General features: G+C 41.5%; 1 protein-coding gene across 13 annotated transcripts in view; it reads right to left on the minus strand.

The window, feature by feature from the left end:
- Window positions 1-6,182: 6,182 nt before the first annotated feature.
- The window catches only part of ubr4 (ubiquitin protein ligase E3 component n-recognin 4), a 61,142-nt gene continuing 42,002 nt past the window's right edge, over window positions 6,183-25,322 (minus strand). For 12 of the 13 annotated variants that reach the window (XM_056268082.1, XM_056268078.1, XM_056268075.1 and 9 more), the window contains 41 exons: window positions 23,566-23,793; window positions 23,402-23,480; window positions 22,996-23,208; window positions 22,705-22,873; window positions 22,466-22,610; window positions 22,230-22,315; window positions 22,046-22,133; window positions 21,761-21,954; window positions 21,419-21,658; window positions 21,162-21,300; window positions 20,872-20,997; window positions 20,637-20,765; window positions 19,164-19,507; window positions 18,992-19,082; window positions 18,782-18,866; window positions 18,473-18,600; window positions 18,265-18,394; window positions 18,028-18,185; window positions 17,836-17,945; window positions 17,570-17,711; window positions 17,409-17,490; window positions 17,123-17,296; window positions 16,919-17,040; window positions 16,625-16,822; window positions 12,662-12,742; window positions 12,463-12,550; window positions 12,230-12,357; window positions 12,029-12,136; window positions 11,817-11,936; window positions 11,528-11,718; window positions 11,257-11,430; window positions 10,609-10,708; window positions 10,308-10,526; window positions 10,103-10,216; window positions 9,877-10,019; window positions 9,657-9,782; window positions 9,373-9,567; window positions 9,061-9,285; window positions 7,131-7,221; window positions 6,865-7,027; window positions 6,183-6,761 (listed from right to left, as the gene is read on the minus strand). In XM_056268082.1, the coding sequence (XP_056124057.1) occupies window positions 6,697-6,761; window positions 6,865-7,027; window positions 7,131-7,221; window positions 9,061-9,285; window positions 9,373-9,567; window positions 9,657-9,782; window positions 9,877-10,019; window positions 10,103-10,216; window positions 10,308-10,526; window positions 10,609-10,708; window positions 11,257-11,430; window positions 11,528-11,718; window positions 11,817-11,936; window positions 12,029-12,136; window positions 12,230-12,357; window positions 12,463-12,550; window positions 12,662-12,742; window positions 16,625-16,822; window positions 16,919-17,040; window positions 17,123-17,296; window positions 17,409-17,490; window positions 17,570-17,711; window positions 17,836-17,945; window positions 18,028-18,185; window positions 18,265-18,394; window positions 18,473-18,600; window positions 18,782-18,866; window positions 18,992-19,082; window positions 19,164-19,507; window positions 20,637-20,765; window positions 20,872-20,997; window positions 21,162-21,300; window positions 21,419-21,658; window positions 21,761-21,954; window positions 22,046-22,133; window positions 22,230-22,315; window positions 22,466-22,610; window positions 22,705-22,873; window positions 22,996-23,208; window positions 23,402-23,480; window positions 23,566-23,793 (5,931 nt within the window). In that variant the 3' untranslated portion in view covers window positions 6,183-6,696. The remainder of the gene's footprint in view (window positions 6,762-6,864; window positions 7,028-7,130; window positions 7,222-9,060; window positions 9,286-9,372; window positions 9,568-9,656; window positions 9,783-9,876; window positions 10,020-10,102; window positions 10,217-10,307; window positions 10,527-10,608; window positions 10,709-11,256; window positions 11,431-11,527; window positions 11,719-11,816; window positions 11,937-12,028; window positions 12,137-12,229; window positions 12,358-12,462; window positions 12,551-12,661; window positions 12,743-16,624; window positions 16,823-16,918; window positions 17,041-17,122; window positions 17,297-17,408; window positions 17,491-17,569; window positions 17,712-17,835; window positions 17,946-18,027; window positions 18,186-18,264; window positions 18,395-18,472; window positions 18,601-18,781; window positions 18,867-18,991; window positions 19,083-19,163; window positions 19,508-20,636; window positions 20,766-20,871; window positions 20,998-21,161; window positions 21,301-21,418; window positions 21,659-21,760; window positions 21,955-22,045; window positions 22,134-22,229; window positions 22,316-22,465; window positions 22,611-22,704; window positions 22,874-22,995; window positions 23,209-23,401; window positions 23,481-23,565; window positions 23,794-25,322) is intronic. The other variant, XM_056268083.1, reaches the window with a different exon arrangement.

A 25,322-nucleotide genomic window follows, 5' to 3' on the forward strand; every position in this document is an offset into this window, starting at 1 on the left:
TTCTATAAAATGGTAGAGAAAACTAAGACATATGCTATGATCATGCTTCAAAAATGTTCTTTTTTGATAACTTTTATAGCTTAAATATAAATTAATTAATACTCAGAGAATCCGTTGCTAATAGCTACTTGTGTCTTTGTGCTTTTCCTTTCCCACCAAAAGTATGTCACTTCCTAGAGGAAGGCTTTTATTAGTTAAAGGAATATAACAGGATGAAAGTAATATTGTCTTACATTGAGTTGATAACCAATGTAAAAAACATTTGAACATTAAAACATGTTTTGTTTTGATTTAAACCATGAAAGTAAAACCTCCACTCAAACCCAAGTAGTGAACAAATGCACCCCTACATTTTCTTAATGATGGTTTAAAGGTGCAGTAAGCGATTTGTTGAAAGTAGATCGGGCCGAGCACTAAAATACACTTGTAGCCAATCAGCTGTAAGGGGCGTATATACTCATTAGAGGGGAGGTGCCTGTGTTGCATAAGGCTTGTCCGACTTCATGCAGCTCTGCGCAGACCGATCGGCGGCTGACTTGAAGTAGTGCATGCCGGTCAGAAATGTTGTCCGACTTGAGACAGCGCCGACGCCACGTGACTGTGGCGTATGGTATCAAAGTACCGCAAGAGCGTTTCGAGAGCAGCCGGAGAACTCACCCAGCGCAGCTTCTCAAGAGTGGCTGGAAGAGCTCTGATGATGACACAGCTGTTTCACAATTGGCCGGATTCACCGCATGCATGGCAACGATCACGTGTGTTCCTTGTTTATTCTCACACCTTTAGTTCCGCTAAAGCTCACAAATCTGTTTTTATAACAGTAAACACTCTTTTTATGTAGTCGCGACTCACGATGTTAATATATTGTGTCATGTTTATCAAAATAAATCTAATTTAAAAAAAGTAAACCCCACTTCATTGATAGTATAGGCTTATGTTGAACTTTATTCATTTCTTGTACAAACAGACACTGTATTAAGCAGTACATAAAGTATTGAATGAAAATTTCTCTGAAACATCTGTGTATTTGGCAAATATTGCATTTATTCCACTTCAGCTGTGGTAAAGTATGCTAACGCAGCGCGAGAGTCACTACGGGAAGTAGAAAGTGTCCGACTTCACGTCTCCGTTTTCAGCTCCTCCCCACCTACACGCGGCAACTCGATCAGTTACATCCATAGACTGGTTACATCCAGCCGATGTCGAACACACATATGGTGTGTTTGTGAATTTGGGGGCGGGGCTATCATGATAGGGGTGTGTTTGTTTTTGGGGATTTCAAATATCAACAGCATTTTTTAGAAATCGCTTAGGCCTACATTTTAACTGAAACGATTTCCATTTTTATGTATTGTACTTAGTCATGTAGGTCTATATTACAACATATGGGACATAAAAAATGTATAGCAGGAATCGTCCAGAAGTAAAGAACCTTTCCTTTCTTGTTGCATTATATCTTAGATGCAGTGTTGTTATTGTTAACTAAAACGGTATCCATTAAAACTGCTTCTATTTCCTTTCACTCCAGACCGCCAGAGGCAGTGCTGAAAGCACTAGTGGAAAATCCCTTGCACTTGACCGAGAATCGATTAACAAAGTTGTCACCTCTTGACTCATGACGTGTCTTCAGCTATAATAACCACTTAACGCGCCAAATCGATCTCTTTCTCATTCTCGCCTGATTGATTCGAAGTGATGATATTTTGTGCAGCTTGCTGCTGAAGAGTTCTTCTGGATATATACGCAAGCTGTTTCGTCATTGTCATCACCTCAGATTACAGATTTTTAACAGCTGGACGCGTTCGCTATGCACGACGATCGCGAGTGACATTTTATAAGCATAACTCTTTGGAGAGGCTTCAATCTTCTGGTTGCCTGTAAGTTTGAATGCCTCAGTGAAGACATGCACTCGGAAGCCCTGGCTGCATTGGCTTGATAGCGTGTGTGCGTTTCTCGCTGTGCAGATCACCAACAAGTGACGGATTGACTGTCTTTTTGGATTTGAGGTGATCATCTTAAGCATGCAAGGTTGACCAGCTGTCTTCTGTGGTAAAGTTGTTTCTGCTTCTCCAGGCTAAAGCTCAACCTAATATGGAGATACAAGAGAAAGCTCTGCCTGAATCAGCTATCGCTTCGTCGCCAATGATGCAAACGGGACAGGAGTTAGATGTGATGTTAGTGGCTGCCTCTGACTTGCTATTTAAAGCTACTCCAGTGACGCCAGGTGCTGAGGAAAATTTTACCTCCAGATCAATAGTGTCATTCTGGTGGTGAGACAGTGTCTGAGAAGTCAGGTGGGTCATCTTTAGTTGTTGAATTACTGGAAGGAACATCAAAAGCAATGCTCGCCTGCATTAATCTGATGCACTGGTGCAGCACTCATTGTGTCTCCTGATGAGGCACTTCGCGAAAACGTGCGCTGCCCCAATGTTGAGTGTAGACGCACTGATGAGCTACTGTCACGTGCATACAATTCTATAGCAAGCCTTGGCCGTGTTTCTAATTCTTTGGCGCATATGCTTGTGGCCTTACACTCCTCTCTGAGTGAAGCTTCATCTGACCCATTAATGGTGGATCTAACTGAACTTGCATTACAGGCCATGGGTGTTTTCGCTAATCACTGTGGCACAGCTTTGGGCACTCTTGTACAAGCTTGACGGCAGGTATGGTTTGCCCAATCCTCCTTGCAAGTGGTATGTCGGAATAATTTGAGACAACTGCTGTTTGTACCTGGACGAGTTTTGGACCAGCTGGACAGGAAGGTTGGGACCAACGCGTGTCAGTGTCTGAAACTCGTTCGCGTCATGTGGGGACAGCCTCAGGATCCAGGTCCCCTCCGACAGCCTCTGGTGTCCGTTATCACAATGTAGGTGTATGACCTACGTATAGGCCTTCTCAACATTTCCAACATCGGTATCCACAAGCTCCTCCACACCCTAGACATGGTGGGATTCAGCCGCGTGGACTTCATTTTCAAGCACGACACCCAGACTCACAACGACGTCTCCCCACCTCTACAGAAAAGCGTTCACGGGACCACTGACGCGGAAGGGTCGACAGTGGGCTGTTTCATGGATAGTCACCTGGATCATTGGAGATCAATAAAAAAATACCCTGTCGACAGGGTACCGTATACAGTTTCGCTGTAAACCTTCTGTTCATACTGGGGTGAGAAGTACAATAGTTCACAATCCACACCAGTCAGAGGCACTTGCACACGAAGTTCAGATGTTGTTGCGCAAGGGTGCCATAGAACTAGTAGACCCCCAAGTTCATCCCGGGGGATTTTTTCCCATTTATTTTCTGGTTGCAAAGAAAGATGGCGGGTTTCGACCGATATTAGATCTAAGAAATCTGAATCGGTTTCTAAAGTTTTTGCCGTTGCTAATGCTATAAACAACCGATGTGTTACAGGCCGTTATGCCACAAGATTTAATAGATTTATAGACGTCTAATAGATTTAAGGACGTCTATTTTCATGTTCCAATTGTTCCAGAACACAGGCGATTCCTTCGATTTGCATTCATGGATCAAATATTTCAGTTCGGGGTTCTTCCATTTGGCCTAGCTCTGGCTCCAAGAGTTTTCTCAAAGTTTCACCAGGCAGCGTTGGAACCACTCCAGAGGTCTGGCATGAGAGTGTTGCCAAACCTGGATGACTGGCTTGTCTGTGCAGCATCACCCCAGCAAGCAGTGGATCAAGTACATCAAGGCGTCTACTCAGACCTCAGACAAATACAAGAAAATCAGAGTCACACATTGTTGTATGTGAGCCCTAGCACCTTGGTCACTGGAGTTTCTCGTCAGAGGAGTACCACCTGCACAGTGGAAGGTCATAAGGACGGATGCCAGTCTTCTTGGACGACTGCTTGGAGAGGGTCTCTGCTCACAGCGCACATCAATGTCCTAGAGTTGACAGCGTTGTTTCTTACACTTCTTCACTTTCAAACTGTTCTCAGGGGAAAACAATGTTTTGGTGTGCACAGACAACAAGGTGACTGTTTTTTTATATCAACCATCAGGGAGGCACAAGGTCACAGAGTGCGCTTCAGGTAGCTCACAACCTACTTATTTGGGCCCAGGTCAATCTTCTGTCCATCCAAGCAGTATATCTACCAGGCTGACTCAATCAGACCGCGGAGGCTCTGTCATGTGGCAGGGTGTCGCAGGGAGATTGGACTCTACACTCAGAAGTGGTGCTAATGATATGGAGGACGTATGGCGCAGCAGTCTCAGTCAGACGTCTCACTGCCCTCGTTGGTTTTCCCTGATGGATGAACCGGGATCTCTGGGTCTGGACGACTGGCCAGATGTGACACTATTTGCTTTCCCCCCGTTACCACTGATTTGGAGGACTCTTTGCAGAGTGCGCGACTGCGACTGCGACTGCGGCCACCGTCTGCTGTTAGTGGATCCTCATTGGCCTGCAAGGCCATGGTTTCAGACTGTTTTCACTGATAATAGGACCATCTTGTCGTCTGCCCAACAGACCAGACCTCTTGAGTCTGCTAGAAGGAAGAGTTTGGCACCCACATCCAGATCGGTTGAAACTGTGGGTGTGGCCATCGTGCCCACTAGAACTCTTAGAGTGTTCAGAGAGGGCCAGGCAGGGACACTGTTGAATGCACAAGCAGCATCCATGCGAAAGTTGTATGCTTGTAAATGGAAGATGTTCTCTGACTGGTGTTCTAGCCGTGATGTTGATCCATTACACTGCTCAGTTGGATGCATGTTCTGCAACTTCTTTTGGAACTTGGGCATTCTACATCCACACTAAAGGTGTATGTGGCAGCTCACGATCAGAGTTTAGTGACTCTTAACTTGGGTCTGACTGGCTGATTGTTGCTTTCCTGAAAGGAGCCAATCTTCTGTGTCCTCTATTCTCTGTCATTCTACAGGCTTTGGCAACATCTTGGGCAGCGTTCAGAGTATTCTGAAATTTGTTCTGCAGCAATTTGGGGTTCAGCCTGCACGTTTTCACGTTTCTACAGATTGAATGTGACTCTCTTGCCAGCGGTGTATGCTGCAGTGTCTCTGCCTGCCTGGACGTTTCACAAGGGGATTCTTCATGACTGTGTAGGTATTCGTCTGCACTGCATCTGGCGGTCTGGAGCAAAAGGAAATGAAACGCTGGTTATGAAAGTAACTGTGGTTCTATGACTAAGTGGAAGACCGCCAGAGTCTCTGGTCATTCGGCATCACAAGAATGATCTAGAGATCGATTTGACGTTTTAAGGGGTTATTATAGCCGAAGACACGTCATGAGTCACGAGGTGACAACTTTGTTATTCGACTCTCTGTCAAGCGTGAGCGGTTAGTTATTTATATTGGAATTTCTACTAGTGCCTCTGGCAGTCTTCCACTTACTCATAGAACCAGTTACATTTGTAACTAACTAAAATAAGTGTAAGTTGACGTACTAAAATAAAAATGACAAAAAAAAAAAAAAAAAAAATACTAAACCGTAAAATAAAACTGAAAATATAAATTAAAAGCTAAATGAAAATATTGAAGGCAATACTAGCATATACATATTACTAAAACAACATTGCTTGTGTGACACATTGAGTCAGATATGGTATTCTTACACCTTTATTAAGTAGAGCTAATTCAAAAAGCAGACATTCAGCAACAGTTGAACATTGTAGCAGCGGGAATAGGCGAATAAACACTAAGTGGGTTTTCTTGTTTTCTTATTTTTAACAAACTTCACACCATGCATTCAGCTCAAGAACACCCTATCGCAGGTGTGTTTATATTGTAAGAATAAACTTAAAATCACTGAGACTCTTCTCAGTGGCACCTTGCTTACCAGAGGCACAACTTGCTCTGGGGAAAATGTTTAATTTGCGGAATATTATTGAGTGAATTACCGTCACATGGAAGACAAAACAAAAAATAAATTTAGTATTGTGATTTTGATCAAAACACAATAACAACCAGAAAAACAAAGTGGAAAAAGGCTCCCAAAATAAATATGCAGGCCCTTTTTTATTCTCTTTATCTTTGCGTTTCATTGTTGATGCAGGTAAACCTTTTACAAATCAGAAAGTAATTTCCATTTCACGGGAATAACACATTAAACAAGCTTTCATCTCACTCTTCAACCATTTACACATGGAAAACAATCGTCACACATTTGCATCGCATCACAGAACCAGTCAGGCTTTGCCTTTCTTACAAACTGCAAACAATTCATAGAACACCACCGCAAAAAAAAAGACAGAACAAGACAATGAGAGATTAGTTCACATTTGAGTGAATCTGTAACTCAATTTAGAACCCGAGTCAAAAAACAAACAAAGTCACAAAGGGAGAAACAAATGCCATCAAGGTTGTTTATGAAATAATTTCCAACCGGATTACCTGCAACATTTCAGATTAAAACAGAATGGTGTGTTTATGTGTATTAGGTGTTACAAAACCATTGTAGAATAAATGCGCATTAACTCGTCACTTTCTTGTTTAGGAGAGTTATAACTGAATGAACCCACGCGGAGATCAGTAGCAGAAGGGGAGGTGAATGAGTGTGTATGAGAGCTGATGGAAGTTTTAGGAGCCTGGGCCCCGATTGAAAGGTGTCCCTTTGGAGTTGCGAATAGCTGGGTCCAGGTAGCGGACAGACTCCATGTTTAAGGAACACCTGCACTGGACAGAGCGGTCACAAGTCCATAAAGTGAGGTGCATAAATGTGTGCCATCAGGGCACAGAGTTCAACAGGTCCAGCAGGAAGGCGTCAGGGTCTGGGATTTCTGACAGAAGTCCTGGGAAGAGAGTCAGTACAAGAGATTAATATTCTGTCTGTACAGCCACATTATTTTACAGCTTGACAGTGAGAGAGCTTTGTGCGTGTTAAACAGGTCTGACCTACGACATCCAGGAACTCTGAGAAGGATTCAGCGGGCATGAGTTCATCCTGGAAAGACCTCAACACCCTTTCTGAAGCCTCATAGATAGGCATGTCATTGTGCCTTATGTACTCTGCGAGCGAGAAGGACCAGCCTCCTTCTGTGTTGCTGGTGGGCACTTTCTGTTGTAGGAACATAGCAGATAACATTAGATTTCATGGAAGTACGCACTTATTGGACATCAAGCTTACAGGAGTCAGAAAGAGGGGAAAAATATCCTCATACCCTAAACATATCATAGATAAGATCCACCAGACCCCAGAAGAGAAGCGGTGAGCGGTAAACAGCATACTCCTTCACTGCTTTGTCAGTGAGCCTGAAATGATAAAAATGCAATCATGTATCAATTAAAATGCAATTAAGTCACATTAGACAGTGATTCTGACTATCAAATCAGGAATAGCCATTAACACAGACATGCGTATTTATTTGAGCACTTCCGTCAATGAAACATCACACTGAACCCTTTAAAGCATTGAAATATATATCAGTAAATAATATTAACTTAAATAATATAACAAAGTTAAATATTCAAAAAAGTTTTATATTTACACACAAAGACGCGTGATATAGCCAACCGCTCTGCGCTTTGAGAGGGATCAGGGATGTGGGACACGAGCAGGAAAGAGACCATCTCTTTAACTTACCAAGTATAATAAAAAAAGCACAAACTGTGTTAAAAAGAATTTGACGTGCAAGTAAAAAGGTAGGCCATCTTTCCTACAGCATTCTTCTACTGTAACACAGTAAAGAATGCAAATATAATAGGCCTACCGTACTTTAAAGCGAACCAAAGGAAGAAAAGTGCGAAAATGGGTGAGACGTACGTAAATATTTGGGAAAAGAAACAAGAGATTCCATGTCCAGGGGAATAACTAAAGGAATATTGTTAAATTCGCTGATAATCGGGTGACTGGATCGCAAAACAGAATATACAAAGCCGACAAAGCTTAAATTTATGGGCTCGCGCACAACTCTCTCATTCCTCATGAATCCAAACGTTTCCATGGCTGTGATGTAACATTTAATTGCTAACCTATTATTTCTTTTGTAAACAAAGCTTTGTGCTTCACTCCTGTCATAATATTCATGTAAAACAGCATTCACATACAAAAAATGTGTTTTGGCGGACCACCACCTGAGCTACTCAGCCACCGCGGTGGTGCAGATGTCAAGTTTACCGGCACAGCCCTAGATTTATGGATACATTTTTAGTGTACATAAATTGTATAATTTATACAAAAACATATAAAATATGTTTTAATTATATAATGGCAAGAATAATGCTAAACTTCATTCATCACAATAATATGAGCAAAATCATGAATAGCCATTAAAAAACACGAATATATATATATATTAATTAGACAGCTGTCACTTTAAGACATGACACGGATCTGACATGCATTCGAAATTAACACCACACGAAAAAGATGAATGTTTGTTATTGATATTGTTTTATATTGTATAATATATAATATATAATTATAATACATGTTTTTTTTTATAATATATTATTTTTTGAAAATATAATATATAATAATAATAACAACATTCAGATATAAGTGCAAAAATTTACAAACAATAATACATACAATAATGCATTGAAAGTTTTGGAAATAGATGTCATTAATTGTTGTCTGTTTTTAAAATAACTAAATCGTTTAAACCTAGGTATGAATTGTACTTATTAGTAGTCTGATGTTGTTTATGTATCTTGAGGATCTTGTTTAAATGTTCTTTGTTGTGTGCGTGTGCTTGGTGTTCGTATTCGTAACTGTGCACTGTTAATATGCTGCCATTTTGGCCAGGTCTCTCTTGAAAAAGAGGTTTTAAATCTCAATGAGATTATCTGGTTAAATAAAGGTTAAAAAAATAATAATAATAAAATAAACAGAGGCCTGAAACATTCTGACACACCCAGCCCAAGCCATGCCTGATATAACCTTGCATCAATCCTCTAGGCATACTATAGTCTAGCTTTAAGCCAATTTTTTTGCCTTAAGCCAAAGTGCTTTAAGGCACTTTGAGTGAGCACAAAACACTTGCCAAATCCCAAAATACACACCTAAGCATGTAGAGCACAGCATACACTTATAAAAGCTCTTAAATGTTCAAGCTCTGACACGTGCAGAGTCATGCTTCATTCCCTTACTTGTTAGCACCCCCTGGTGAGACTTTGCGGGCATGAGAGGTGACCAGCAGCCTGCGCAGGAAGTCCACACGTGTAGTCCTCCAGCGCTCAGGTGGTAGGATGTGCATGGCCAATATAGTGAAGTAGTGCGGCCCGTCCACCTCGTACGAAGTCTCCATCCACTTCTCACCAGGCTGCTCTAAAAAGCTCTGTAGATTCTTTTCCTCTCGTGATGTGGCCCTTGTTCTATGGAGGAAGTCAGAAGAAAAAAGCTTAAAAACTGTAACATGTAAAAATGCTTGGGAATTTAAATCTCATCTTTGATAAACGTACGTGTTGAGGACGTAAAGGACTGTGTGAATGATGTAAGGGATGAGGTGGATGTTGCTCTCGCGGCCTCCTCCTCCTGTGTCCACGCTAAAGGATTGCTCCATTGCAAAGCGCAGGAACAGCAGCTTGGTATCATGAATGTTGAGCTGGTATGTGGGTTCCCTTTGCCCTGTGCACTCTTGTAGATATGTGTTGTGCCTGCAACAGTACAAAATAAGGGTATATTCTTGTAGAGATTTAGGAGTACATCTTAGTACTCATTTAAACTGGATGCAAGAATGACGTACCTTGCCAGGCAGGTGGCAAAGGCAGATTCGGGTACGTGTGGCCCCCATACTGGTAGGAGCCCATTGCACTTTGTGTTGGCATTCTGTAGTGCCGCACTTTCCCATTCCTCACGCCCTCTGGCAAGCCTGATTCAGACATACACAGAGAAAATTATAAACCAAGCAAGACGACTAAACATTCCTTGATCAAATCCATTGTATTCACAGCAATTTCACACACCTGACAGCAGCAAGGTGACAGTCATAGTGGACTATGTTAAAGTGTGAGACAGTGCTGTAACCCTGCTGCTTGCGGGGTTTGTTCTCAAACTCCTCAAGGGCCACACGCTTCGTAAATGTGTAGATGCCCAGAACTTTGGTAGGCTGTGGAGTACAAAATATGAAGAGGCTGAACATTAACACAACAACCTACAGTAAAATGGAATGGAATTGGTAGAGAAACAGACCTGGAACTTGTAGCCCTCTCTACAAATACAGCAAGTCAGCCCAGGTTCTTCTATGAGCTCCTCCATCTGTTTAAGCAGGGATGTCTTAGTCACCACTTGGCCCTTCTCATTGGTCTGAAACAAAAGCAAAAAATGGAAATATTTCAATTCAAAGACTTTTTTTTCTGGTTTAAACATTAAGCTTCTATCTATATGTGCAACTCACTGTCATTCCCAGCGTGCCGAGAGCTTTCTGCCTCATCGCCATGGCCATGCGTTTCTTCTCCGCTCGAGTCTCCCTTCGAGCAGCGTCTATCTTTAGGTTAACCTCGGCGTGCTCCCTTAGAGCCTCCAGAAGATTCTCTGCTAAAGTGCCGATACCTTCGTCACTGGACACCTGCTCCAGCTTGTGCAAATTGGTTATTGAATCTGTTCCGATTAGCATCTATAACAAGAAGAGATGGTTTAATTCATTTTTGTTGTGTGCGTATGAAATAATTATCTCAAACTAGTGGTTAAAGTATTACCTGTGTAGGGGGGTGTTGGGTGGCCAGACCACGCAGCAGTCTAAGGATGAACGGAAGGGCTGGTCGAGCAAGGAATTTCTTCCAAACGTCTGCATCCAGGCTACAAAACAATATATATAGTCAGGCTAATCACTCTGTAAACAGTCATGTTTTTATAAATGGGTAGATAAATATTTATTAGATATTTTATTGTTTTATATTTTTAATAGTTAAAAAATAGTTCGATTAATTATTTTATATTGAATAAAATGTATAAATATAAATACATATTGTATATATATTATTAATATTTATTTAAATATTTTTATTGGCAAAATGTAGCATTTTTTATTTACAATAATGTGTGGGTCAGGGTGCGTTAAATATGCTAATAATTTTAACGCCATTTATTCCATAATTAATCGCACCAAATGAACACGATAAATCACACACCTATAAAAATATGTATTTTTGGATATGGATAAAAGTTAATGTATTATTCTAAATACATATCACTATTTATTATAAATAACAAAATACTATATTGTATTTATTACACAGTATATTATAAATAATATTATAATTAATACATAAAAATTATATGATAAATGAATACATATATTACGTATATTATATATATATATATGTGTGTATTTAGACATTTCATACTTCTTAGCACATGGGATATGTTTCTTCATATAGTCCAGAGCACTCTGGGTGATGCCCTTCTGCAAGATGAGGTCTTTCAGTTGATGGCCGTTACTATTGTTCTTGATTCCTGCAGCTATTTTACAGAAGCAGTCCAGGAAGACCTTGTCATCAGCACTGTGCTCCTCATCATACCTGAAAGCGAAAACAAATGGTGTTGAAATCAGCAAACATTCTCCACTGTTTCAAGGAGAAGTCAGTTCTAGGTTATAGAGATGGAGAAACTCCATACTTATCGAAGGTGCAGCAGGGTTTAAAGCGCTCGACCAGGATGTGCATCTTCTCTAGTTCACCAAAGGACAGGTAAGGGATGATGCGGAGCAGCCCCTGTAGGACACTGGGATTTGAACGCACAAACAACGTGTTGATCTGGTCCAGCAGCATCACCAGCTGGTCCTTATCACCCGTCAGCAGCAGGTTACCCTGGAGGAGAAACACAATGGAGGAGAGATCTAAAACACAACTGGCTCACTTCTATTTGTTTGTAATATTCATTGCATAAATCAAAATGTCTTGCTGACCTTGTCTTCAGACACAGTCTCAGCATTTGCCTCATCCAGGATGATCTCCATAATACTAAGAACCTGCTCTGCTATGGATGCTCCTCCACTGTCCTTGCTCTCCTGCTCTGCCACCAATGCCTGAAACACAACATCCAATTACAAATATCCTCTTAAATATTACATTTTATCTCATAAGCACTAGTGCTGAATTCTTTTGGTATGTTACTTACCAGATTCAGCGTGCCCAACATAACATTCAGTGTGTTCATCTCTGGTTTCACCAGCTGCTGTCTGTTGATTTTCACTTTCACACAGTAACTAAATAACTTGAGAAGAACCTATAAAGTAAAACACAATCATTAGAATTGTCTCTGAGGTTTCTAAGGAATGTGTAGAAAATGATGAATTAGAGAGGTGAATTTCATACTCACGGTAAGAAGATGCCGGCCCTGTTTGAAATCTTTGATTCCAGAGAGCCTGTTCAACATGCACTCTAGACCTCCACACTGCGCCATCACTCCGGCCATCTTATATACCTCCTCATCATCCTCCTCTTCGTCTGCAAAGACACAAAACACCAATTACAAATAAGAAACATGAGATAAACTAGAGGGAAAAAAACGGACAGTAATCTTAAGAAAAAGTCCTACAACATGACACTTACCTGTAGTTGAGTCCAAAGACTCAATGAACTCCTCTGTTGCATCTCCGAGAAGCCCCCTCATTCTGTAGATGATCCTCATTGGCTCACCCTTTATTGAAAGAAACGATTTTTAAATTGTGGTCGATAAGTCAAAATAATTTTTAAATCATGAGCAATAAGTAAAAAATAAATAAAATAAAGGGTATTCTCTTTAGCTCACCTCATTGGTGGGGCACCAGACCTTCTTATAGACCTCAGCAACAGACAGATCCAGACTAATGATCTTGTTATTAACAAGGAGCTGCAAAGAAAAGTCATGTTTAAAAATTAATGCAGATAAATGTTCAAATAAAAGTGTTCAAGATAAAGATTTGTTAAATGTTGACTTGTTAAAATCGTGTTTTAAAACCCTGTATGTTTCTGACTGCACCACTTACTTGGGCACACCACATTTTCATATATTTATGAAATGTAATAACCCATATATATTTATTTTAATACATTATTTTACCCCATTATTTTAATACATTTTCAGGATTCTTGATGAATAGATAGTTCAAATGAACAACATTTATTTGAAATAGAAATCTTTGCAACATTATGTCTTTATCACTTTTGATCAATTTAATGCATCCTTTCTGAATAAAACTATTCTTACAAAAAGAAACTACCTTAAAAAAAAAAAATAGGGTCAGTGTAATTGACCCTAAAACCTTAAAGTAACAACAGGTAACTTTTCAACCTTCATAATATATTTCCAAGTCTCTTGTGATGGTACATCGACTTACAATAGGTTGAATGACACGTCTGCCATAGCCTGACGGGGTCTGTAGCGTTTTTAATCGTACTTTTAAACTTCGGGTTTCGGGTAGTAACCGGCGAACAAAGAGAACTACAAAATTCGACTGCTTTACGGCATATACGTCACTTCCACCACCACCCCCACTTCCTTAAAATCGGACTTGCGAGCCAAATGTTATAGTCATGGCCGAAGCAGCACAGAAAAACAAGAAAGCAAAGGTTTTATCGGAGCAAAGCAAAAAGAGAAAGTGATCGCGTTAAAGGCAGAACGAGGATCAACATTGCAGAGCTGCCAACTCACGCATTGGCCGTGAGACACCCGCTTTTGATTGGTTTCACACGCTCACACGCCACGCCCCCGGTTTCTCACGCTAAATTGTCAACCCGGTCGGTCAAATGCCTGAAAGATGAGTTTATCTATAGATCTCTACCTGTTGAGCCACTCGTGATCGACAATTTATACCGCAAATTAGTTCAAATCTCCCGGAATCTAGAGCGAACGCGCACGCGAGACAGAGACTGTGCTCCAACGCGCGCGGACGGCAGAGAGAGAAAGCGAGCGAGAGACCTTGCGTGTGCAGGGAGCATCGAACCCCCCATCGAAAAAAGAATGCCTCTCTCTAACCTCTCTAATTCGCTAGAGTAGTAGCGAATTATCAATCTGGTAGCTAGTAAACGATATTCTAGTTTTTGATGGTTAGCTATCGCTAGTATTCTCGTTCTGATTTGAACTTTGCAATCGATGAAATGCAAATAGCAAATGTTTGACCTAAAAAGTGTAGTCTACTCAACATGTACAAAGAAAGGAGGAAGATTATTAATAAAATCATATTTTAGGATACCTAACATGTCTGTGATATTTGTTTATTTGTCTTGCCTCAAGCTATAATGCAAATCGATTTGTAAAATTTGCAGATTCATTTATGGTAGCTTGATATTATAATATTGACGATATATGGTTATTATCAACCACTCAAACATTGCATTGAAGTATCATATAGATTCAGTAAAACGGTAACCAATAGACCAATTTCCAGCCGACGTCACAGTTACGTCACAGCGCTAGCTGGTGGCAGAACAAAGGGAAAACTGGAGGCGGTGAATACAAACCAGCACAGATTCGGCTACAAAATAAGGATCTTAAATTATTCTTCTTATTATTAAATGTCATCTTGTTGTGTTGTTGGGTGCAAGAATCAATGAAACATTAATATGCTTTATCTGCAATTTTTTATTTCTAGAAAATATTCACCTCATTAAAATTGCACCGTAATGTCACTCTTTACATTGTCGTCTTCATGGCGCTGGCTCGGCAGAACTGCGGATCGTACACACACGTCTTGCACATCACCATTCAGCACATAGTTATAGGCATCTAAAGATTTATATGCCCTCCGTTTCTCTATCAGGTTGGTGTAGATGTCAGGCCACTCAACCGGAGGTAGCATTAACGTTAATCCTGTCAGATCCTCAATGAGTGTACGGGTCAGCCAATCTGGTTCCGTCCGTTAAAATTAACTTTTGCAAATAACAATCGCGGTCCTGGACAGTGAGTGACCTTGCACATTAAGATAAAATCGGATTTTCTCCTGTCATTGTTAAAAACAAGCTAACAAAACTTGCAGACTTTACGTTAGTGAAGCGGCCAGAGGGATCGTTCTGCCACCACCTAAGCTCCGAACCACATAAAAACGTCACCATGTTTACCAACTGAAAATTGGTCTATAGACTAGGCTACTATACTGCCCTACAAAGCAAAAAGGCAGTAACTACGCAGAGTGCAGAACAGAGAAAAATGACTTTAAAGTTATCCTGTCATCCAGCCTAAGTAGTTGTAGGTAGATTATTGGACATGTGGCTGTTTTGTTACTTTATATTAGCTTATTCTTTGTACATATCAATCCTCATATTTAATTTGATATTTTACCCCTATTTTGCAGTTACTGTATTCTTGCTTTGTATTACTTACCAAAAACGTGGCACCATACCAAGGGAAAAGGCAGTAACTACAGATTCTCCAAAAACTTTTTTGCCACAACTTGGGCTCTGAGTCTGATACACTGTGTTTGAAATAATTTGAACCATTTGGACAACATTTTCAAAAATTTTGTGTTGCGAAACTAGTGTTGCGGAGCGGGCGTGTTACGGATATGGGGTGTACATTTTTAGTAATCAAAAATCATGTCTAATTAATTGAAATCATGAAACTTTCATTATAAACTATTATTAAACTTAAACAATATTTTAAAAACAAACATTTTTGGTCAACCAACATGCTGCACAATGAGCTTTACTGTTAAAATTACATTGAAGAAAAATTGTGATTATTCCTTTAAAATTTAAGTTTTAATCTTAATTTATTTGTAGTGTTAGTATTATTATTACATTGAGACGTTTCTAAATTCTACTGTACAGCAGTAATATTATTTCTTGTCAAGTTAAACCGAACTTTTATTTTGACGGGTTGCCGTGAAGACCGTGTCCTCATATAGGCAAAAAAACAGCTCGAGCGTCACACACGTGCTTCAGCGCGCGCGTATGTGTGTGTGTGTGTGTGTTAGTTTGGTAGGGGAACAATTAGGGGAAACACTGCATCTCAAACAAAATTTGTGGAAGTTAGAAGCGTGAAATCGCGAATGTTAAAACCGTCCCGTGAGGATGCCGCGAAATCAGCTGTGTGTTCACCATGGCAACATTAACTACACTGCGCAGCAACACGGTTATTTTTTGTTAGGTAAAACATAACAAGAATACAGTAATGGATGTTACTGTACTCTTGCTTTGTTTCACTAGGGCTTTTTGCAGTTACTTCACAAACGACTACCATTTTTCTCCAAAACGACACACATTTGAGATAAGATGTTTTGTCACATAACAAAGGATGCCTTGAATGTCATGAAAATGATAATAACTCATTTTTGACCAAAAATGCAGTTACTGCCTTTTTGCTTTGTAGGGCAGTATAATGACGCTGGCTTGTAAACGTGAGCATCGCGATCATTTGTCGTTAGAAAAAAAAATAAAACCCATGAAATTATATTCATATGACATGCTGAAATATATGCCACTGTACCTGGGATGAAGACATTTCACACGCAATGCAAGCAGAACACCTGCATGTGACCTCCTCCTACAGTGTTCAGGGCTATCATGGTTGTCAACAATTGCATGTGCATGTAGGATGACAGAGTTTACGACAGTAGTAGAGGACAATACTGTTTCCCAACTGTAGGGGGACCCCGAGAGCAAAAGCTATCTGTTGTTACTTTAATAAACTTCTTTATTTTTTAGAATGATTTAAAAATACAAATAATGGAAAATAAGTCTAAGCAAATTATTTGAAATAAAGCCCCAGGACACTGGACTGTTGCAGATTACGTACCTCCATGCCACTGTCGTCTTCCAGTAGTGCCACAAGATCGCAGTCCTGGCAGATTTTGTTCTTGATATCCCTCATAAGAGGGCCAATGCCTGGTTCGTTACTGCTGTATGGGTTTCCTGGCATACGGCCCTGCAGGAAGTCCTCCTGCTGTGGGTCCTTCTCCAGCGTAACAAAGAACTCTGTTACCTCATTCTCCTCCTTCATAGACACGATTGAGAGAAATTAGCTTGAGTTTTGCCAAGATCATTTTTCCAAAAGCTATAGCCGAATGTCAACGCGCTGAAGTCTACTCACCGGATAAATTATGCTACACAACCGCTCGAAGATGAAGACAGGGGTGCGATAATCATCCAGATCGTACCGCTTTGCAGTTTCGATGCACACAGCCATGAACGCTTTGGTCTCCGACTCAGTTCCTACAAAAGAAGCAGCATTGAGATGATTTTGTCTCTAATAATGCACTAACATCAGATAAGACCTGAAGGTGAAGGCTGGAACCTGTAGTCATATCTTCCAACATCTCCAGCAGCATGTCCTGGGTCTCATCAATCAGTTTAGTTCTCTGGACCACCAGCTTCCTCAAGCACAAGTAGCCATTCAGGACTGTGCCAACCAACCGACTCTTAAAGTGACGCTTAATGGACTCCACTTCCACGAACGAGGACAGCAGGCCTGTATGAAAACAGAAACTGTTAAAAAAAAAGCCAGAAGCTCTCAAGAAGTTTTAGATTAATGAGTTTAACTTTATTGATCCTGATCAAATAGGACAGAAACTAAAATTCACCTGTTAAGCTCTTGAGGGCATATCCCTGCTGTAAGTCTGTGCTCAGTGTGGCCTCTTCAAGGGCGAGAAGATGAGCAATTTCCTGAAGAACAAGTTCAGGTTAATGGAAATGACACATCCTCACTATATAACCGTATATTATTTACAGTTTCTGATGATACCTTGGTGATAAGGTTGCCAATGTATGGCAGGACACCACGGGCAGCCAGATAAACCTTCCAGTGAGCAGGTTTGATGAGCTTCTGGTACAAAGCCAGGTATTCTGCAGCACACTCTCCAGCGATGCTTAGCTCATCCAGATAACTAAAGAACAAACAACAAAATCTTCAGTCCAGTACTAAAATGTCTCCTAAATCTGACTCGCTTGAGTCTATTGTGAAAATATTGGGCCAAAAAGGATTATTTTATCCATCCATGTGATTTGTACCTTGTTAGAAGGTCCAGAACCTGCTGCTTGCGGCTGGGGATTGTTGTTAGAGCTTCGACGATGGTGCAAGCCGCCTGTCTCGCGGCCTGGGTGGCTGGGGTGAAGAGCACCTACGAGAGGGGTCAGATTACATTAGAGCACATAAATGGAGAATGGAATCAAGACACTAGAGACGTTTGAGGGAGCATTTACTTGTCTCAGCCAGTTGTTATGGCCCAGTTTGAGCAGGCGAGGGAAAAAGCCTTCTGATCTAGATCTCATGAACTGCTTCCACTTCCACACGTACTTCTCCATCAGGTACTGCCTCCTGATCTCAGCCTTATTAGAGGGTTTAGAGACGGTTTCCTGACCTGAGAAAGACGAGAGTGCAGAATCAAGTAAAGGATTTTATGCAAATAGCCCACAGCATTGCTGATGCAAAATATTTACATCTAGAAGGAAGGCACTTTTTCCAGGCTTCATAAGATGCTTTCGGGTCTTTTTTGAGCCAGAGCTGGGCCTGTGCATGGATCTCGTTGTTATATGGCTTGACTGTAGTCAGTGATTCGACAGCAGTATCCTGTTAACGAGCACAAGTCAAGTAAGTGCATCAGAACGTATTGATCAACACATCATCAGTACGATGAGTCTGTCGTACCTTGTTTTTCTTGCTGGTGGGGGCAGGAGGTTTAATGAGTTTTTGCAGGATCCTCAGGCACATCAGTGTAATGTTTTCCACCACCACAGGGGTCTTTATATTCACCGCCATCAAGAACAGACTCAGGGCTGAAAATGAACAGAGAGGCATGAGAGTAGGGAAGCACTGATGTAAAAATCCTGGGCAACACAGATAAGCTGAAAACTATATAAAAACCCATCTCAAGATGATATTTCTGTCGAACAACTACAGCTTGAGGATATATACAGGTTCAGACATTTATCTCTGGAAATCCACCACAGGACTCACCACAGCGAAGTCTGAGCTCCCAGCATCCTCCCTCCTTAGCAATGGAGTCTGTAAGAAGCAGCATTTCATACTGCAAACTACTGACCTGAATGAGAGATGACAACTGTAAGAACTAGAGTCAAGTAAGTACTAAAGACCTGCCAACAGCATTAAAAACAGAAGTTCACAATAGCTAGAAGTGGTCTTTAAAATGTACTATGTAATAAATACCAGATCAGGGTTGGCCCAGTGTCCTTTAAGGGCAGCTGACACCTTGGCAATAATGAGGTCATTCATCTGTTGTGTGGCCTCTGGGTGATCTCTTCAAATACATTGACATAAAAGTAGTGAGCAACTTGTAAACACCATTAGTTATTCTCTTCAGAGATTTGTGTGTGTATACCTGGTGAGCAAACAGACGAGCTGACGGACCTCCTCCCTCATGGCTCCGGTGCCGCGGCGCAGGTTGTACTCAAACAGCTCTCGGATGAGGCCCTGCAGTACCAGGATCTGCCTGATGGCAGTGTTGGTCGCCAGTGCGCGCAGCAGAGTGATGCAGTGGCCCGTAACAGCGGACGCACAGCCGTAGCACTTGGTGGAGGATGTGTGTCCACAGCCCAGCACAGACAGGGCTCGGTACTGGCTGGCTGTGAAGGTGGGCTGGGTGGAGGTGCGGGATGATTTGGTAGCTGCTTCCCGCTGCTGCAGGTCATACTCCAGCAGCTCCTTGCGTGACGCAAGCACTTTCTGAATAAGTAATAAAAACAGAGACTCTACAACATCCATTTTTATAGTAAATTTAACAATAATACTTATGTAAATATTAATATTTAACTTTAACCCTTTCACACGTAAGTTTAAAATATTCTAACTGATCCCCCAGCATGAGTTTTTCTAGGCGACCGTTATTTAGAACCTGTCACTTTAATGTTTCCATGGTGACGCGTCATTGCTTGTCACGTGAGACAGCGCAACCACAACACAGCCCTGAATAAATGATGATCTGCTTTTATGTCATTTTTCCTTTTTTATTCAAAATATTCACAAATGTATGCGCATTAACATGATATTCCGATTGTCAAATATGTGCAAGTGGATGTGTTTTGTTGTTTAAACACCTTTATAACAAGCGCGTTAGTTGAGCTGTATGTGCGATGGGCGGCGCCATTTTAGTTTACAACACGTCAATACCTCAACTTCTCACGAAATACATAAAAGTAAGTGGCCGGTGAACTGGGAGAAGAATATGGTAAAAAGTAAAGCTACTTACACAATGTGTATCTGATATGAATAAAATGTGTCGTCTTATAATGGAAAGGATTATTATTGCCGCTTCCATAGACATCAGGGTGTATTTTACAAACTCAAAATACTTTTTTTGCTCGTACTTGTGTATTTAAATGTCTGAAACCTAAAATAAACATTATGTGGTTGAAAACACTGAATAGTTGTGATATATGACAGCACTGAGCGCGTCTGTCTCTTGCTCAGCGCCAGCCAACGCGCGAAAGCACATTTGAATTTGGCAGTTGATCACGTGATGCACTGACCATTCTAATCACACCGGTGTGATCGTACGCTCCAGGGACCAGCCAAGACTGATCACACTGTGATCGTACGTGTGAAAGGGTTAATATGCTATTAAATAAGTATAATAAATGATCATCAACACTAGCTACATAATTAAATTATTAAATAATTACATTTAATTATTAGGACTATTCTTGACTACCATTCTGAGGTATGTTTCCCGAAGCCAACTATGTTCGCAAGTTCCATCGTTACCAACATAATTATAAACTTGCGACCAAAGTTGGCTAACGATGCTTTTGGGAAACCCACCCCTGGTATAGTAACAGCTCTATTGATCGCTAACCTGGATGATTTTGGAGAGCTCATCGAAGGAAGTCTTGCAGTCTCCGCTGTATTCCTGTGCCAGCTGCTGAATGTACCGGTTAACACAGGCAGTGGACGTGCCCAGACCAGCACCTGCTCCTGTATCATCCTGAGAAAAATCATGAAAACATGAATATCACACCCAAAACTCTTAAGTAATTCAAAAGAGAAAAGTCATTGATCTGTCTGAAACTGATCAATGCTGACAGACTGACCTGTGGTTTCTCAGGTGCAGCCTCGTTCACTTTGGACAGCAGACTTTCCAGCTGCGGCCGGTGGCCCATGAGCTGGTGGTAAACCCGGTCAGCCTTGTCGAGTAGAGTGTTGATGTTGGTCACGGCCTGGACACAATAAATCAGTAACAAATCTTTTAGTAAGAGGACTTTCATTTAGACTAGTCCTAACTGAACCCGGTCTGTTTGTAGGTTTTTGACACATTTCTGTTTTACATTACACAATCTATATAAATGGATATTTATGTATTGAATATTTATGCCTGCCATACCTTTTTCCTATCTTCTTCATTTTCTATAGGATCCACAGCACAGCAGGGTTTTGCATACAGCATGAAGTCAAAGCGTGCATATTTACAGAAACCACAGGCATTGCACAGGAACGGGTCCTTTTCGTCGTAATTAATGGACCTGGAAAATTCAAAACAGACAATTACAACCTTAATTTCAGTGCAATTATGTCAGTTTCTTGGGTCTTTGTACAATATTACATTTTTAAAGCACATCTTAACATCCAGCCCCTCCGTACCTGCACTTGTGACACTGATACACATTCTCTCCGCAGTTGCCGCAAACCCCTGGGTTGGCAGGGACAGAGGCGCTGCAGCGAGGACACTGCAGGGTCTCTGTAGACGCCTGGTAGTTCTCATAAAAATCAGAGAATTCGATCATGAGGTTGGAGGCCACGATGGGGAGAGGGAGGTCGATCTTCACTTCAGTTTGGCCTGGAGTCAACTGCACCTTCTTAGCTTTGTGCCAGCGAGCAGGTCTGTGTACACATTTCAAATAATTTAATGTATCATCAACTACAAATCTACAAATACTGTCAGCAAAAATGGGCATTTTTTAAGAGTCTGATTAGCATGCTCACTTGTTCTTCAGTTCAACGATGGCCTGTACCGTCCTGTTGTTGTAGTACAGGTTGATCGTGCGAACCATCTTGGTTCTCTTGAGATCGCCAATCTTCACGGTGACTTTGCTGATAGTGTGGCTGCCAATCAGCTTCACCACTTGCTGAGTGGTAGTGTAACGGGTGTCCACTTTGATAGATGAGAGTTTGATGTTCTAATAGCACAGGGAATAAAGTAGGCCAACATTCAGACCCATAGCACCTAAAACAAGCATTTAAATGTGACATGTCATGAACGTCACTCACAGAGAAGGGCACTTCAGGATTGTTGCACACCAAGCAGGGATCACTCTCCAGGTAAAATCCATCAAATTCCACCAGTCCAGACAGGGTGCTAAGAAGATAAGTGTTAAGAGATGAAAAATTCTGAGATGTTCTCACATCCATGACCCAAAATATCTTCCAATGAGAGCATGCTGGGAACACTTACTTGTATATGTTTGAATTGGGATGATTGGTCAGGATGTGGTTTTGTGCTCTCAAAATTTCTACAGCTTTTTGAGAGTATTCCTTCAGCTGGAAAACACAGAAGCAAAACATTAGGTGCAATGCAACACAGTCACACCAACATTTTAAACCTAATACAAATTACACTACTGTTCAAAAAGTATAATCAAATTCTACCCAGTCATCTTAATAAACAATCTCATATTTAAATATGACTACCTTCTTGTCTGTCTGAGGTGTTTTGAGAGAGAAATATCCGAGCAGGTCCACAAACTGAGCAGCTTTACGTCCATAAGCAGGTAGTTCTGGCCAAATGGCCCACATTAGGTCGAGCAGCAACTCCTGCTGGGATTTGTTTGAGTTTCTGAAAGATAAATGTTCAGGTTAACATGATGGTTTAAGCTCAAAGCACTGGACACAAGGGAGTGCATTTAGAGAAGGATCTTGCTTCTAAGTACCTGTAGATATGCAGCGCGAGGCAGTGAGCTTGCCAGCGCACAGATGAAGAGTTGGACTCGAGCAGAAAGCAACGCAGGAACTGAATGAGAGTCTCCTTATCTGCAAATTTGTTGAGCTGACTAACAAGAGCCGTACACAACTGATCTTCCTGACTGCCAGCTCCATCTCCTGCAGGAAACACAACAGGAACATTGAGAAAAGTGTCATGGAATAATTTTTCTGATTATTAATCCTAAATGAAAGTGGTTCAATGATCAAAAATAATAAAAGATCATTGAAAAAACATCAACCTTCTTTGTCCTTTTCCTTGTCCTCTTTCTTGCTCTTCTTGCTGGAGGATTTGCTCTGAGAGGGCTGAGATGTCCCTGAACCTCCACCTGAAGATCCTGTCGAGGCTGCCAGGACTTTACTGCCACATAAGGCGCAAGAGAGCAGCTGCAGCAGGACCGGAGAAACACCCTCATCTACTAGAAAACTCACTTGCAGCAGGAAGTACAACACCGCTACACAAAGACAGAGAGAATTCGATTAGTATCACATGTGACTTTACTGTTTGAGCTACAGGAAGGCTTAGTTGTTCTAGTTCTCTTAGTTGTAGAGTCATGGGTTCAATTCCCAGGGAAAGCAAGAACTGATCAAATTTGCACCCTGAATGCAATGCAAGACGCTTTGGATAAAAGAACATTGTACACTTACAGTCATCCTTCATGCAGAACTTCTGCCAGTTGATTGTTCTCTGAGTGGCTATTTCAGCACATGCTTTAAGGTGTTCCATCTGTGTAAAAGGAAAAAAAGTTCACACAAATCCAAACTAAAAGAAGAATAAAAATCGTAGGGCGTCACACATGCCTGTTACTCACCAGACTAATGAGAGTGTCATACTGTAGAGCTGAGCCAGATGTCGCCGTGACGATTCCTCCCCTCAGGAAGATGCCCTGCTCCTCCAGAAGCTTCTTTATGCCACGCACGTGAGAGTCAAGCGTGTGGAGGTCTCGGAGTTGGCGGTACTTCTCTTTGGATCCGCAGATGAACAGCAGAAGCTTCCTCACCTGTCGCCTCACGAACGGCGTCTGCTGGATCATCAGATACTGGAAGATAATCGAAAAGGGGGACATTTAATATTCAACAATATTATTGATCTGCCTGCATTGACACCATTATATAAGAACTGAACTGAGCTGGACGTTGACACCACTGTTTTCTCCAGAGTGGCAATATATATATAAATTAACTAAATTAGTAACTTTTTTTCCAACAAAAATGAACCATCACTGAACTTACTTAAAGGGTCACTTCACCCATTTGCATTAAGGTTTGTATTGTTAGAAACCCAGTCATATATTATAATGATGGTGGAATTTTGCTTGTTTTTTTTCTGAGATGGGAGAAAAAAGGATTTAAGTGTTTTACTTCCGTCCTATCGTGACGTAAATATCGTCATTTTGCGTCACGATAGGACGGAAGATAAATTTCATTGCATATTAAGAAAACTACAGCCTTTAGCTCATTATTATTCAAGGGCGTGGGACCCACTCACCCCACCGGCCTATTACAGATCAGTGGGTGGGACTAAACCTGAAGAAACTAAACTATTAATCCGCCATCTTGCTTGGAAGACAGCAAGCTAAGCTAACAAGCGCTCAAGGAGTTAGATTTACCATAATGCCTGAATTTACGACACACGATATGGAAGACGAGGATTTTGAAAATCTTTTGCTCGAAACTGATGTTCGTGGCTATTTATACGAGCCACAATATAGCGAAGAGCAGCTGAGGCTGATGGAGGAACAAGAGGCGGCGGCGTCGGCCGCCGCAGGAGACCAGCCCGGCGCAGACGAGAAGCCCGGACTGGCTCGAGCTGGGCGGACTGCTGGTGCCTACATGTCGTGCTCTCGGCTCTCGCTGTGCGCTACGGACACAGATAGAGTCCGTCTGCTGCAGAGAATTTCAACGATCGCAATATCACCTGGACGAAACCTCTGAATCAGACGAGCACACGGACGTTTGTGTTGTGATCCATCCAAGTTTCGCACCGCATATGTTCTGACTGAACATCCAGGTAACTTTATCATCATCATGCAATAATTCACCATATAGAAAGAAATACAAACGAGGAGTAATTCACTAATGAGTTTGCCAATGTAACGGGGTTCGTTGTTGTGGGAAGAATGAGGCGGGAACCGGCAAACATTTAAACATTTTAATAGTAAAATAAACAAATACAAAACAAAAATATAAGCGAGCAGCCCCTCACTGCTGGCCACACACAACAGAAACAAAACACACCATAAAATCAGGCCTGTTCCTCTCTCGATCTGCCCTTTCGTCGCTCCTCGTTTTATGCGTCCGCTCCTCGGTGAGAGACGCGAGAGAGACCGGTGCGTCTCACAGCTGTCGTTCATTATCACTCGCGCCACCGGCCTCGCGCTGTCCTATCACATCCCTCGCCCTCGTCCTGCTCGCCACAGCCAACTAACTAGAAATTTTGTGTGAAATGAATTTCTAACTCTGGTGGCAGCTAACGTTAGCCTTGTAGACGGAAAAGTGATTTCTCTGATGTTTGCGCTGTTCTGGATTAGTGGGAGTGGCTTGCGGAGCTGTGCAATGTGGTGCATTG

Source organism: Rhinichthys klamathensis, unplaced genomic scaffold, assembly GCF_029890125.1.
Source record: "Rhinichthys klamathensis goyatoka isolate OS25496 unplaced genomic scaffold, OSU_Roscu_1.1 h1tg000269l_1, whole genome shotgun sequence".
Classification (NCBI taxonomy): Eukaryota; Metazoa; Chordata; class Actinopteri; order Cypriniformes; family Leuciscidae; genus Rhinichthys; species Rhinichthys klamathensis.